The sequence below is a fragment of the Mus musculus genome, chromosome 16 (genome assembly GCF_000001635.26).
Source record: "Mus musculus strain C57BL/6J chromosome 16, GRCm38.p6 C57BL/6J".
Lineage (NCBI taxonomy): Eukaryota > Metazoa > Chordata > Mammalia > Rodentia > Muridae > Mus > Mus musculus.
Window position 1 is genome coordinate 44,861,537 of NC_000082.6, and position 16,695 is coordinate 44,878,231.

General features: G+C 39.1%; 1 protein-coding gene across 1 annotated transcript in view; it reads left to right on the top strand.

The window, feature by feature from the left end:
- Window positions 1-5,560: 5,560 nt before the first annotated feature.
- The window catches only part of Cd200r2 (Cd200 receptor 2), a 48,744-nt gene continuing 37,609 nt past the window's right edge, over window positions 5,561-16,695 (top strand). Inside the window, exons 1-2 of the mRNA NM_206535.1 lie at window positions 5,561-5,605; window positions 16,257-16,488. Coding sequence (NP_996258.1) covers window positions 16,425-16,488 — 64 coding nt within the window. The 5' untranslated portion in view covers window positions 5,561-5,605; window positions 16,257-16,424. The remainder of the gene's footprint in view (window positions 5,606-16,256; window positions 16,489-16,695) is intronic.

Sequence of the window (16,695 nt, forward strand, 5' to 3'; positions counted from 1 at the left end):
GGAAGTCGAGTTTATTAGATATTAGAATGGCTACTCCAGCTAGTTTCTTCATACTATTTGCTTGGAAAATTGTTTTCCAGCCTTTTATTCTGAGGTAGTGTCTATCTTTTTTTCTGAGATGAGTTTCTTGTAAGCAGCAAAATGTTGGGTCTTGTTTGTGTAGCCAGTTTGTTAGTCTTTTTATTGGGGAGTTGAGTCCATTGATATTAGGAGATATTAAGTCAAAGTAATTGTTGCTTCCTGTTATTTTTGTTGTTAAAATTGGCATTCTGTTCTTGTGGCTGTCTTCTTTTACGTTTGTTGAGGGATTACTTTCTTGCTTTTTCTAGGGCGTGTTTTCCGTCCTTGTATTGATTTTTTTCTGTTATTATCCTTTGAAGGGCTGGATTCGTGGAAAGATAATGTGTGAATTTGGTTTTGTCATGGAATACTTTGGTTTCTCCATCTATGGTAATTTAGAGTTTGGCTGGATATAGTAGCCTGGGCTGGATTTTGTGTTCTTTTAGTGTCTGTATAATATCTGTCCAAGATCTTCTGGCTTTCATAGTCTCTGGTGAAAAATCTGGTGTAATTCTGATACGCTTGCCTTTATATGTTACTTGACCTTTTTCCCTTACTGCTTTTAGTATTCTATCTTTATTTAGTGCATTTGTTGTTCTGATTATTATGTGTTGGGAGGAATTTCTTTTCTGGTCCAGTCTATTTGGAGTTCTGTAGGCTTCTTGTATGTTCATGGGCATCTCTTTCTTTAGATTTGGGAAGTTTTCTTATATAATTTTGTTGAAAAAATTTCCTTTGAGTAGAAAATCTTCATTCTCAACTACTTCTATTATCTGTAGGTTTGGTCTTCTCATTGTGTCCTGGATTTCCCGGAATTTTTGAGTTAGGATCTTTTTGCATTTTCCATTTTCTTTGATTGTTGTGCTGATGTTCTCTATGGAATCTTCTGCACCTGAGATTCTCTCTTCCATCTCTTGTATTCTGTTGCTGATGATCACATCTATGGTTCCAGATTTCTTTCCTAGGTTTTCTATCTCCAGCATTGCCTCACTTTGGGTTTTCTTTATTGTGTCTACTTCCCTTTTTAGGTCTTGGATGGTTTTATTCAATTCCATCACCTGTTTGGTTGTGTTTTTCTGCCATTCTTTAAGGGATTTTTGTGCTTCCTCTTTAATGTCTTCTACCTGTTTAGCAGTGTTCTCCTGTATTTCTTTAAGTGAGTTATTAAAGTCCTTCTTGATGTCCTCTACCATCATTATGAGATATGTTTTTAAATCCAGGTCTAGCTTTTCGGGTGTGTTGGGGTGCCCTGGACTGGGCAAAGTGGGAGTGCTGGGTTCTGATGATGGTGAGTGGTCTTGATTTCTGTTAGTAAGATTCTTTTTTTTTATTACGTATTTTCCTCAATTACATTTCCAATGCTATCCCATTGTACTCCCCCATACCCCCCCCCCCACTTCCCTACCCACTCATTCCCATTTTTTTTTTGGCCCTGGCGTTCCCCTGTACTGGGGCATATACAGTTTGTGTGTCCAATGGGCCTCTCTTCCCAGTGATGACCGACTAGGCCATCTTTTGATACATATGTAGAGTCAAGAGTTCTGGGGTACTCGTTAGTTGATAATGTTGTTGCACCTACAGGGTTGCAGATCTCTTTAGCTCCTTGGATACTTTCTCTAGCTCCTCCATTGGGGGCCCTGTGATCCATCCAATAGCTGACTGTGAGCATTCACTTCTGTGTTTGCTAGGCCCCAGCCTAGTCTCACAAGAGACAGCTATATCTGGGTCCTTTCAGCAAAATCTTGCTAGTGTATGCAATGGTGTCAGCGTTTGGAAGATGATTATGGAGTGGATCCCTAGATAAGGCAGTCTCTAGATGGTCCATCCTTTTGTCCCAAATTCAAACTTTGTCTCTGTAACTCCTTCCATGGGTGTTTTGTTCCCAATTCTAAGAAGGGGCACAGTGTCCACGTTTTGGTCTTCCTTCTTCTAGAGTTTCATGCATTTGGCAAATTGTATCTTATATCTTGGGTATCCTAAGTTTTGGGCTAATATCCACTTATCAGTGAGTACATATTGTGTGAGTTCCTTTGTGATTGGGTTACCTCGCTCAGGATGATGCCCTCCATGTCCAACCATTTGCCTAGGAATTTCATAAATTCATTCTTTTTAATAGCTGAGTAGTACTCCATTGTGTAAATGTGCAACATTTTCTGTATCCATTCCTCTGTTGAGGGGCATCTGGGTTCTTTCCAGCTTCTGGCTATTATAAATAAGGCTGCTATGAACATAGAGAAGCATGTGTCCTTCATACCGGTTGGGACATCTTCTGGATATATGCCCAGAAGAGGTATTGCTGGATCCTCTGGTAGTACTATGTCCAATTTTCTAAGGAACCGCCAGACTGATTTCCAGAGTGGTTGTACAAGCTTGCAATCCCACCAACAATGGAGGAGTGTTCCTCTTTCTCCACATCCTCGCCAGCATCTGCTGTCACCTGAATTTTTGATCTTAGCCATTCTGACTGGTGTGAGGTGGAATCTCAGGGTTGTTTTGATTTGCATTTCCCTGATGATTAAGGATGTTGAACATTTTTTCAGGTGCTTCTCTGCCATTCGGTATTCCTCAGGTGAGAATTCTTTGTTCAATTCTGAGCCCCATTTTTTAATGGGGTTATTTTATTTTCTGGAGTCCACCTTCTTGAGTTCTTTATATATATATATATTGGATATAAGTCCCCTATCTGATTTAGAATAGGTAAGGATTCTTTTCCAATCTGTTCGTGGTCTTTTTGTCTTATTGACAGTATCTTTTGCCTTGCAGAAGCTTTGCAGTTTCATGAGCTCCCATTTGTTGATTCTCGATCTTACAGCACAAGCCATTGCTGTTCTATTCAGGAATTTTCCCCCTATTCCCATATCTTCAAGGATTTTCCCCACTTTCTCCTCTATAAGTTTCAGTGTCTCTGGTTTTATGTGAAGATCCTTGATCCACTTAGATTTGACCTTAGTACAAGGAGATAGGAATGGATCAATTCACATTCTTCTACATGATAACAACCAGTTGTGCCAGCACCATTTGTTGAAAATGCTGTCTTTCTTCCACTGGATGGTTTTAGCTCCCTTGTCGAAGATCAAGTGGCCATAGGTGTGTAGGTTTATTTCTGGGTCTTCAATTCTCTTCCATTGGTCTACTTGTCTGTCACTATACCAGTACCATGCAGTTTTTATCACAATTGCTCTGTAGTAAAGCTTTAGGTCAGACATGGTGATTCCACCAGAGGTTCTTTTATCCTTGAGAAGAGTTTTTGCTATCCTAGGTTTTTTGTTATTCCAGATGAATATGCAGATTGCTCTTTCTAATTCGTTGAAGAATTGAGTTGGAATTTTGATGGGGATTGCATTGATTCTGTAGATTGCTTTTGGCAAGATAGCCATTTTTACAATGTTGATCCTGCCAATCCATGAGCATGGGAGATCTTTCCATCTTCTGAGATCTTCTTTAACTTCTTTCTTCAGAGACTTGAAGTTCTTATCATACAGATCTTTCACTTCCTTAGTTAGAATCACACCAAGGTATTTTATATTATTTGTGACTATTGAGAAGGGTGTTGTTTCCCTAATTTCTTTCTCTGCCTGCCTATTCTTTGTGTAGAGAAAGGCCATTGACTTGTTTGAGTTAATTTTATATCCAGCTACTTCACCGAAGCTGTTTATCAGGTTTAGGAGTTCTCTGGTGGAATTTTTAGGGTCACTTATATATACTATCATATCATCTGCAAAAAGTGATATTTTGACTTCCTCTTTTCCAATTTGTATCCGCTTGATCTCCTTTTGTTGTCGAATTGCTCTGGCTAGGACTTCAAGAACAATGTTGAATATGTATGTAGAGACTGGACAACCTTGTCTAGTCCCTGATTTTAGAGGGATTGCTTCCAGCTTCTCACCATTTACTTTGATGTTGGCTAGTGGTTTGCTGTAGATTGCTTTTATCATGGTTAAGTATGGGCCTTGAATTCCTGATCTATCCAGGACTTTTATCATGAATGGGTGTTGGATCTTGTCGAATGCTTTTTCTGCATCTAACGAGATGATCATGTGGTTTTTGTCTTTGAGTTTGTTTATATACTGGATTACGTTGATGTATTTCCGTATATTAAACCATCCCTGCATCCCTGGAATAAAACCTACTTGGTCAGGATGGATGATTGCTTTAATGTGTTCTTGGATTCGGTTAGTGAGAATTTTATTGAGGATTTTTGCATCTATATTCATAAGGGAAATTGGTCTGAAGTTCTCTATCTTTGTTGGATCTTTCTGTTAGTAAGATTCTTACGTTTACCTTTTGCCATCTGGTAATCTCTGGAGTTAGTTGTTATAGTTGTCTCTGTTTAGAGATTGTTCCTCTGGTGATTCTGTTACCCTCTATCTGCAGACCTGGGAGACTAGATCTCTCCTCTGAGGTTTCATTGTCAGAACAGTCTCTGCAGGTAAGCTCTCCTCTTACAGGGAAGGTGCACAGTTATGTGGCGTTTAGACCTCCTCCTGGCCAAAGATGAAGGCCCAAAACAGGACCTTTCCCAGAAGCTGTGTTGCTTTGGCCTGTCACAGAAGCTGTTAGCTTCTGTAGTCCACACTCTCACCTGTGCAGACTACTGTCTGTCAAGTCCAGGAACTAAGATGGCTTCTGTTGATCCTGAGGCAAAAGCCTACTGGGCCGGGCAGACACCTGTCCTCTGGCCTCCCGGGATGGTGGCCAGATGTCTGGAGCCCGAAAATGGCGCTGCCTCAGAAGCTCTGTGGCTCTCACCTTTTCCAGAAGCTGTTAGCTTCTCGAGTTTGATATTTCAATGGAACTGACTGACCAGGAATCCGGGAGATCTTCTTTTATCTGATCTCCACATCCCTGCTCCAGTGCCCAGCTGAATTGGTCACAGTAGTGACATTCAATGTGGCATCGCAACAGGAGCAATATTGTGACCTGACTTTCTTCCTACCTGTTGACCTACCTACATTTACTGTGAGTTTTCTGCCAGTGCTCCTAATGAATCCCCTTCAGAGTCACAGAGAAGGACTGGGAAAGCTGGGGAATGGATCTAGACCTACAAACGAGAATTCCAGCACAAGACATACCTTATGAGAAATACCATATTGTGAGAAATTGTAAAGTATTTTTTTTTTTTGTCAATTCCTTCTCTATATAGCTAATATATTAAAAATCAACAATATTGCTCAAGTCACAGTTTAGGACACAGTTGTGGTAGAGGTTGAAGCTAGATGTCTTTCTCCAGAGTCTAAGCTCTTTAATTCAGGTTCACTAATTATCCTTAGTTTCTATTCACTAGCTTTCTTGCTTTTTAAAAACTAGAGCTGGAAATAATTTTCTGTCCTTGTTTTTGACACCTCTTGAGGTCACACCTTTCTGAGGGCTGGACAGCATTGCAGTATATGTGAATAGCATATGAAAGCCAAATGTGTAGCTCTAGACCACAGGAGGAAATTGCAGTATTGAGGAAAGTCACAAGATGTGACTGCAAAGGGCACACATAGCCAGACAGATCTGCTCTGCTCGTTGTCATTGGTTTGGAGCAAGAGTCTGATGACCGGTAAGTAGACTGGCATTTATGGACCTAGTTATTAAAAGTTCTTCACTCACTGAATTATCTCTTCCAAAATTCAAACTGACTTAGAATTGTCTTCTGCTCTTCTTTTCAATTATTTCAGAACCTCTTTCCTGTTTTTCTTCTCCTGATGTCCCACTGAGATTGGCCTTAGAGCAATTCTCTTCTTACTTTCTCTTCTATTAGATTCCTAAATTGATTCATTAAAGAATTGGAGTGTGGTATATAATGCAGTGAATACCTTCAGTTGACTTATGCCCTTCTAATAGGAATTAAATTTATTCCTTTAGAAAAACGGGAATCCTATTCTCTTATGGCTTTGCATTTATTTCTAAATACCCAGAGGCACACACAATTATTTCCATTTAATTACTAATAATGGATTTCTTTTCTATGGTCTCCAGCCTGCTGATGTCATTGAGAATTAACTTTCATAACTCTGTTTCTAAAAACAAAATAGTTCTTTTATTATTTTTCCTTTAAATTATTGTAATCATGTATTATTTTATTGTGGCTTTATACCTCTTCTGTTATTTTTAAATTATAGTTTTGACATATCTCTGGTGGACTGATGTAGTAGATTTGTAGACTTATATGTGTAGTGCTTAATGTATGATTGTGTGTGTGTGTGTGGGGGGGGATCTAGAGATTGCTTTGGGAAGTCTGTTGTAAATTTCAGGCTTCAATTCTGATATAATAAGAAGAGGGCATTATAAATTATGATGCTAACATATGAAGAAGTGTAGAGTCATGAAGTTGCTTGTGTGCTGAGGAGTAAAGACAGTGGGAGTCAACGTGAGCAGAGCAGAGGGCCTGAGGAGCTTTAGGTTGAGGGCTCCCCCTGATGACCTCACAGAGCCATTCTTTTTGATGTAAACACATTCCTACTTTTAGCAGTCATTGAGAAACACGATTTCCCTACCTATTATAAATATTACTTTAGCCCCTGTTCCAGTTTTTCAGGGCCCACATTCAGGACAAGCTGCACATCTGCTATATCTGTGTGGCAAGGCCCAGGTCCAGCCCTTGTATGTTCTTTGTTTGGTGGGTCAGACTCTGTAATTTTCTTACTCTTAAATGGCATTTTATTTTTGTGAATATGAAACATGCTTTTTATATGAACTTCAAGCAAAACATAAAAACCCAAACCCAAGTGCCTTAATTTTTATTGGTTGCATACACTGTTACTATTTGCTGAATGCTTTTCTGTGAATATACATGTAGAGTGCTTTCACTAGACTTGGAGAGATACTTCAGTGCTTAAGAGTACAATTGTGTGTAACCCAGTTCCAGGAGATCTAACACCTCTTCTAGTCTTTACAGGCACTGTACACACATGTGTGGTACAAAAACATACATGCAGACAAAATATACCCATACACATAATATGAAAAAGTCTCATCTATAAATTTTATTTTAAATAAAATATCACTTTAATTATTTTTATGTTTTATACTAGAACAAGAAACTAAAACCATTTCAGAATTTGAGATGAAAAATCTCTTTATCACATGCATCCCTGAGCGGACAGTAGTATGAATTAAAGACTTTGAATTATAATCAACTCTCAGGGTAGGTTTGTCCATGATAACAAATGTCCCACACTAGTGGTGTTATGGGGTCTCCTGGTTATTTTCTCTGTGAAAGCAAAGATTCAATGAAGAGACCCACAGTTATACAAAAATTTATTTAACAAAGCACAGCAAGCACTCCAAAAGAGGTTAGGATGGGTTGTCCCAGAGACAGTCAGCGTAGAAGCATCCTGAGTTGTATGCTTTGAGCTTTAAAGAAGTTTTATTAATATTTATGAAGTGAGTGGCATATTCATTGGATATGATGTACCAGAACCGTGATGTACCAGATGGATGTACCTTTCAGACATTTCTTACCATCTTCCTCTAGAAGAAACCTACAAAGGGGGAAATGTCAAAACCACAATATAAATCATACAACAGTGAAGCAGAAGTCTTTGGAATATTCAGATATCTTGTTAGTACACATGAGTGAGAAAGTGTCCTGGAGCCTTAGTTTATGAATCAGTGGAAACAATATAACTTTCAAGGAAGTTTGTTCTGGCTGTCAAGAGACACAGAGAACAAAATATGGGTATAATTTTTTTATTACTGCATATCTAACTTGTTGAAACAGCTTAAGGTCTCATCATTGATCTTGTACCTCAGGACTGTCGGTTGAGGAATGTGTTACTTTGTGGATATCCTGTCATTTTAAAAATTGTTGTTTTATCATTAAGCTGAGGACCAGGTTTTATTATAGATTGTCAGGCTGTCTAGAAAAGACTGAGGCTCTGGCTGTCTTATATGATCTGCTTCTCCCAGCTCCACAAATTACAACAGTGTCTCCACGAATAGTTGGAAATGTGGATGATGGGGGAGTCTATGCTTGTGTAGAGGACAGAGGTATTAGAAATGCTTTGTGCTTTCCACTTCATTTTACTGTGAACTGAAAACTGAAATATAACTGCTTTATCTGCTTCTCTATGATGGACTTCATTTTAGTAGAATTTCTCTGGGCTACCATAAAATGCAAGATATTTGACAAATTTAAAAGCATCATGAAAAACAAAAGGAGACGTGCATAAAACACCTATTTTAATGAGTCTGGAGTACTTCTACCCATATTTCCTAAGATTTATTTAAAAAATTTTTAATTATACATATGCATGTGTGTTTGTGTGGGTGTATGTGAACATGAATGCATTTGCATGTAGAGGCCAAAACAGGGCGTCAGATCACCTGGAGCTGGAGTTATGGGAATGTTGTGAGCTGCCTGATGGGTGCTGGGAACTGAACTCAGGTCTTCTGCATGAGCAGTGCCTGCTGTTAACTGCTGACCTATCTCTCCAGGTCCTATACACACACACACACACACACACACACACACACACACACACACATTAAACAACTTTATAATATTGGAAAATGCAAAAGGAATTCTTTAAAACACAAAAATAAGATTGTGAACAGTATTCAAAACCTGTCATTTTTGCCATTACAAAGGTAAAGCTATGTTTTCACCTCCACACTGTGTCCATTGATCTCATTTCTTAAAAGATAAAAAGTTATTTTATTACTTTATGTATATGTGTAATTTGTCTGCATGCATGAATGTGCACCATGTGCATGTATCTGCAGAAGCTAGAAGAGGTTGTCAGATCCTTTGGCACTGGAGTTACAGATGCTTGAAAGTCATCTGATGTGGTGGTGGGAATCAAACTCAGGTCCTCTGTGAAAGCGCTATATGCTCGTAATGTTAAGCATCCACTGATTTCCTATTTATTTATTTATTTGTTTGTTTGTTTGTTGTTGTTGTTGTTGTTGTTGTTTTAGATCTGCACACTTTGTTATAGACATTAAGGTAGAATAAAGTAAATCCCATCACTGTTCACTCTGGATCACAGTGTCTCTTTCTTTTCTGATGCTATTTATTATAATTTACTGAGATCAGACAAAGCAGAGTCCCCAGGATTAGTGCTCAGTCTGAGTGACAGAAACAAATTAGGCCCAACCCTCAGGAACAAACCAAAGTCTGACTGATTATCAAAACGGTTTGGAGGTGTCAAAAGGTTAAACATTATTTTGTCAAATGTCAGGAAGATATAGCCCCCTTAAGCCTTGAGCAACTTTGCTTGTGGATCAGAGGAGAAATGAACAAAGTGCTCAAGAGATCTCAAAGTGTGAAATAATTACATGCTTTACATGTGCGTGTGGTCTTTTTGCTCATGCAGTTAATGCTATTACACGAAATGGTTTACTTTGTGGTGTAAATATCTGTGATAACATCAGCGCAAACAGGAAATCCATGTGGGTAAGTAGGTAAATGTTGAGGCCTTATAGAGAAGCCGGTGAGAAAGGACTAAAGGGCTGTCCAGAGCAGTGGGGAATGGTGAAACTGGTTAGCTGGCTGTGAAGGAGGGCAGAGACCAGAGAACCTGACATGTTCCAGAAGACGACGAAGAAGAAGAAGATAGTAAAGGTACTTGTGATCAACTTGAAATTGAATAGGTTTTCTGTGTAGGAGATAGTTTATCTATCTTCAATATAAAGAAGCAGAGTTTAGCTTCTGAGGTCAGCAGGGCTTCAGTGATTGGAGGGAAATGCAAATTGTTGTCACAAACTGTAGTATAGAACTGACCATAATCCATTTCAAAGCAAGTCTCCTGAGAACTGGTTTTTCACCCAGGCAATAATTAAGCTATCCCTGGTGTACATTTTCAGAACTCTGAGACTCAGTATGGACAAGGAGAGGAGAGCTGCTGAACTTCAGGAAGGGAAGGGTTGGCATCTTAACTCACTTGCTTACCAACCCCTTCCTAGCTGGCTAGTGACCCCTGCATTGGAAACAAGCTCAACAGCCTTTTTCATGAAGAACTGTCTTTCGTGTTTTAGCTATCAGAAAAATGCAAATCCAAACCACTTTGAGGCTCCATTCCATCCCAGCCAGAATAGCTGTGACCAAGTAAATTGAAGGACCATGAAAGGCAGCCTGGTTCCTGGTTGAGCAAAGGCTAGAAACCAAGGTGACCATGAAGGAACTGCAGGCAATTCGCCTGGATCCAGGACACCAGTCTTTTGGCATGAGACTGCATCCCTTCATAGATTTGTGGCCATCAGTCATGTAGGAACAGAACCCCAAGCCCCTCCACAGGTAGAGGACAGGACCTGTAGTCACATAGACTCAATACAGAGCTTCATTTTAATGAAGTACCTAAAGGCCTGGAGGCATAGCCAATAAACTCCCCTTTTCAGACCCTTCTCCCTGAAAAAGGTATTTAACTTCAGGCTCTCCCTGAGAAGTGGTGTATGCTTTTAGTCATCCACTTTCTGCCATGACAGTAAATGTCTTAAAACCATGGGCTGCCTCTTTTCATTGTGATCTGCCCTGGGGAGCAATGAAGAAAGTTTTTGCTTAAAGAGTTGGTGTCTAATCTTCCATAGAATGCCTCTCTGTGCCTCCAGCCATGACCACCAAGGCAAGCCAGCTGACTATTGACAAGCCAAGGACTGTATACCTCTGGAGCTCCCCTCTTTACCCCCTTGGCTTCAGGAGAGTGTCTGAGAGCCTGAGAACAAGACAACCCTGGCCTCCTTGCAGAGTGTTTTTCCTTCCCCACCCTTGGAATGGTGTCCTGTGGTTTCCCCAGCAGCCCAACACCTAAAAACTTCCCATACATGCAGAGGATTTGAAACTCTATCTACATACTTAGGCCTGGACACATGCTCTGAAAAGAGCTGAGAAGGCCCTGGGTTGTCCCCTTGTGGCTTACATTCAGGTAAGCAGGAAAGGAAGTATAGGTAGATGTGTAAACTCCTTAAGAGATACACAAGACTCACCTGAAAAGTAGAAAAGGCTTTTTATGAGATATGGTAGTTGTTCAAGGAAATCATTGTCCAATCAGTAGCAGATTAAGAAGAAATGTCAGCAGACCAAAATAATGATGAATATAAACTTTAAAAATAAATTTAGAAAATTAAATAGACAGCAAAGAATTGACCACCAGCAACAAAAATCCTGAGAGAGAGGGGAGAAGGTAGAGGAAAACGTAGAAGAAGAGGTAGAGGGAGAAGGAGGGGGGAGAGAGAGGAAGAAAGAAGGAAGAGGAAGAGGAAAAGGAGGAGGAGGAGAAGAAGAAAAAGAAGGAGAAGAAGAAGAAGAAGAAGAACAAGAACAAGAAGAAGAAGAAGAAGAAGAAGAGGAAGAAAATCATCTAAACTCTAGTCAGATACATTATAATATAATATGCAAACGTATATTTTTAACAATTAAAAAATGAGGAAGCAAAGAAACAGGAAATCATGGCCTATACACAGGGAAGAAGGAAGTATAAAACATCTTTACAGAAACACAGGTAACTTACCTAATCATTGAAAAGGTTAATTTAAGCATTTTAAGTATGTTCAAAAAGAAGAAGAAAACCCCAAGCAGAGAAACAAAAGCAGAAGGGTGAAATTTCCACCAAATAAGAGATCAGGTGTGAGAGGAGAACCTAATAGAAACTGTGGAGCTGCAGAGAGCAGTATCTAAGCTAAAAGACTGGCTAGAGATGCTGCACAGTGGATCTGAACGGGCCAAGGAAGCAGAGAGCATGGTGAGGGACAGGCTTGAGTTGAAGGAAGCTGAAAGAACCTGGTTGCTGTGGGAAGTGTCTGGAGAACCAGGATTTGCAATGGTCAGCCAAAAGGAATGGACAGAGAGAAAATGGCAGAAAGTAATTTGAAGAAAAGAAAACAAAATTCAAGCTTGAGAAAGACATGACTTTTTACACTTGATCAAATTCAAGGAACTCTACATATTATAAGCACAAATAAATCCACACCATGATACATGATAACCAAACTGTCCAAAGACAGAGGGACTCTTAGAAGCTGTTGCAGAGGGAAGCTCATCACATAGAAGGTTCTTTTATATAATAAACACGAGCCACCATGTCAGAAAGGCAGCAGGATGATGACTGTAGGGAGCTGCAAGGAACAAACCATAAACCAGTAGTTCCACACCTAGAAAATATACCCTTCCAAAATGAAGAAGAAGTCAAGTTATTTCCAGATAAACACTCCCCACTGACCGTTACTCATGCATCAATGAAGAAATAGCAATACTGGTGAAGACAGCAAGCATATTCAAGCACCAATAAAAGATAATTATGCAAAGAAACAGCAGAAGTCTATGTTAATTCGGTGCACATGTAGTAAGTTATTAATGACAATAACAGGAGGAGAATAGATGAACTTAGGCCAGAGCTGAGGCTTTTGTGACTATTGAAACTAAGTTGACATTAAGTCAAACAAGCTGGTTATAAATATATACTATTAAGATTTATCTTCTAATTAAAATACGCATATGGATGTTGCCTGCATATACATTATGTATATATCATATATTTCCTGGTGTCCATAGAGGCCAAGAGAAAGTGTCAGCTTCCCTGTAACTGGAGTTACAGGTGATTGTGACCAGCTGTGTAGGTGCTGTGAACTGAAACTGGGCCCTCTACAATAGTAGCTAGTGTTCTTTCTTTTTCTTTTTTTCTGTTTTCTTTTTTCAAGAGAGGGTTTTTCTGTGTAGCCCTGGCTGTCCTGGAACTCAGTCTGTAGACTAGGCTGGCCTTAAACTCAGAAATCCACCTGCCTCTGCCTCCCAAGTGCTGGGATTAAAGGCATGCACCACCATGCCCAGCATAGCTACTGTTCTTAATAGCAGAGCCATCTCTGTAGCCCTATAAATTTAATTTTAATTACAATTTCCAGCATACCCAAAACAAAGGGAAATAAGAGAGAAAATGACACTAGAAAAAATTAAATAAAAAGTAATTAAAAGGAATTGAGATGTATGCAACTGATGTATAAGACAGAAAGAACACAAATGAAAAAGCAGTGAGAATTAGTTTTTCCTGACCCAAAAATATGCTGTTGATTAAACTTTTGAGCAAAAGTCAAAGGTTAACAGAATGGGGGGGGGGCACTAAATGTGATCCAGTTCTGTGCTGTGTATAAATGAATAACTTTAGATCAAAGACACATTGTTTACAAATGAAAGAATGGAAATATATACTTATGTAAACAGTATTCTTCCCAAAAGAAATAATTAACTATGGTCTGTAGTAGACAAAATAAAGTTTAGGCAAATCATAAAAATTATGAAGAGACATAAAAGGATGTTTCATACTGATAAAAGGTGAATATCTAAGGTATAAGTGATGATCTTATAAACACAAACACACACACATACATACAACAACAACAGAACTCCAATGCATGATGTTAAAGTGGGTCATATTAAAAGGAAATAATATTATGTGGATGTTTTGTAAATTTATTTTTTAGTAATGGCTAAGACAACTGGATAAATCATCACTAGGCAAATAAAAGGTTATAGAACAATATAAAATGATAAACACTAATAGACAGAAACATAATTCCTCCCCAAAGAGCAGAATTCAATTTTTTATTGCACATGTAATAGTTCTCAAAATATCCCATATATTCATCATAATGATGGTGACAACAGTGATGCCCAGCATGTCAGCTACCAGTCTCAAGTGATGCTGAGCATGTAGAGCTGGCTGGTGTGAACAGACAGGAAACAGCCTGGAACACAGAGCTGTAAATAGAATATCTCAATCAAACCCCTCCCTGCAGAGCTCAGAGAATCTCATTGGAAGAGGATGTGGAAAGAGTCTTAGAGCCAGAGAGAGTGAAGGTCACCAGGAGAAAAAGGACCTCTAAGTCAACTAAGCAAAGATCATAAGATCTCAGAGAGACGGAAACAGCAAGCACAAAGCCTACAGGAAACTGCAGCAGATCATTTGTGTATATAGTATAGCTTTCAGTTTAGTGTTTTTATGGGACTCCTGAGTGTGTGAATGAGGGCAGTCTCTGACTCATGTGCCTTTTATTAGGATTTGTTTCCTTGTTTTGATGTGCTTTATCCAGCCTCAATGTGGTGGTTATATTTTATTATTTTATTTTATTGTTTTGTTTTGTCATCTGTTAGAAAACTGTTCTTTTCTAATGACAGACAAAACAGGAGTTGTTCTGGATGAGAGTGGAGGTGGGGAGGACCTTGAGGGAGTAAAGGGAAGAGAAACTGTAATCAGAATGTATTGTATGGGAAAATGTTGAAGTTAGGTCTATTGTTAGGTATTGTAATGCCAAATACTGTCTCTGATTGACTCAGGGATGTGGAGAGCCTCATGTACATGAAGTGGTGCTATGTAACCTTGCCCCTTCTACGCTATCCCTGATTGGTTAATAAAGATGCCTACAGCCTATAGCTGGGCAGAAGAGAAGTAGGTGGGGCTTCAGTTCACTGGGGTTGGATTCTGCGCAGAGATGATGAGGAGAGAGCAGAGTGGTGAAGAGAGAGAAGTCACCATGGGGTAAGTGAATCATGAGAACATGCCCTTAAAGGCTGACCAAGTGGATAAGAGTGACCCAGGCAATATGTAGCAAGTTATATCTCAGAGTTACTAAAAGCAAAGTAGACAAAATAGCATAGAAGGTTGGTATTTGCCCAGGGCTTTAAGGCTATTATAAATATAAAGGTTTTAGTGTCTTTTATGTGGGGACTGAATGTTCCAAGGTGGGATAGAAACCCCTGGATAATTTTACAACAACAGGAAAAGAATCTTTCTCTCTGTGTCTCTTAATCTATCTATCTATCTATCTATCTATCTATCTATCTATCTATCTATCTATCTATCTATCTATCTATCATGTACTTATTTGTTTATTTATGTTTTATTTATTTCTGGTTCTTCAGAACAGGGTGACTCTGTATAGCCCTATGTATCGTGGAACTCTCACTGTAGATCAGGCTGGCCTCAAACTCAGAGATTCATCTGATTCTGTCTCCTGAGTGTTGGAATCAAAGGCATGTGCCACTACCACCACCTGACAAAGAGTCTAATTTTAATGAAAAGGGGAAAAGTAATATCCTACAGATAACCCTGCCTTTCAAGCCATGCCCCACGTAGTAACCTGTGTGGTTATTTAAACTCTACAATCCCGGAGGCCTACCCACCCTGCCTGACTTTGCACACACCAGCTGTCCGCCACACCTCCAGCTTGCTCTTTCCCTGTTGTTGGGTGCAAGTCTGTGTGGCCCTGCACAGCAGGTTTCTCTTTCTTTGAGCTGTAATTGAAGTTCTGCATTTCAGCTCTCCCAGCGTCTTTCTGCTGTGGTGTGTCATTGCAAGAGTCTCTACATTATATAAGGCAGGAAAGAAGAGGCTGGTCCCTGACAATTTTCTAGGTTCTGAACACATCTGTTGTTTCTTAACATGCAAAAGAAGGAAGCACAGGCCGTCTTTGCTTTTGCCTTCCCATGAACATTTTTCTACACACATGAAAATGCCCATTCTTATAATCATATGGCTGCAGAGAGCCCACCCTATCCCAACACTGTATAGTTTCATTTTAACTAACTGCATAGGAGATGACTTTATTTTTTAAAAGGCCACATTCTCCAGTATTAGCACGATATTTTAAAATACAAAGGAGATGGCAGGCATGCAAGTTAACCCCTGACAGGAAGTATTTATCTAAAGCCTCACACTATCCTTTTATTTGTAGATATGTACCCAAAAATGGGTGCATATAGGCACCAAAATGTATGTGAAAATCAATAATTATCATAGAAACTTTATGTATGTTTGACACCAAATAGAGCCATTGAAATTAACAGAGAAACTGATAAGTTACCATATATTCTTTGATAAGTCCAAACTACCACACAGGGATGAACTCAGTAAAGCATTTAAATTATGTGTAGCTGTTTAAACAACAAAATTAGCAAATTTTGATAGACTTCAGAGCCATGTTTGCTTCTTGAAAAGCAATCCCAAGGAAAGGCATGGGAGCTTTGACAAATAAAATGTCAGCACCTTGGTTTTGAAATTTGGGAAATGCTTGTCCAAGTTCATGTGTACAGATTAATCAGCTGTACACATAAGGTTTGCTCATTTTCCAGTATACGATTTACCCTTTAAAAATTACTGCTTTTAAAGGGAATTGCTGTAAACTGTATCTTAATGTTTTAATACTGTGAGAGAACGAATGAGTTACGTTTGACTTCTTCCTTTATCATTCAGCAAACATCACTGTCTTTTTATCCTGTGCAGGCTTAGCCATCCAACTGGAGGCAGACTGGAGATAAAGATAAAGACGGAGGAATAAGGAAGAAAAGTCACTCCTGAATTGGTGAACTGAGCATAAACAAAGCTGAGCAAGCTGGAATCACTGAGTCCACCCAGGGGTTACGAATTGTGTTTCACTAGATTCCACTCCAGATGCATGCTTTGGGGAGGACTCCGGCTTTGACTTTGCTGATCTTCATCTATAATTTTGTGTCTGGTAAGTCTGACATTCTGAGAACTTTAGGAAATGAAATTGTGCTTGAGGTTAACTTTGGACTATGATAATCCTCCTGCCTCAGCCTCTCCTGATTCCTTGAATTACAGGCATACACCTTTGTTTTAGGCTGGACCCCAATTAACACTCTACAATTTACTTCTAATTTCATTTTTATTTTTTTATTTTATTTACTTACATTTCAAATGT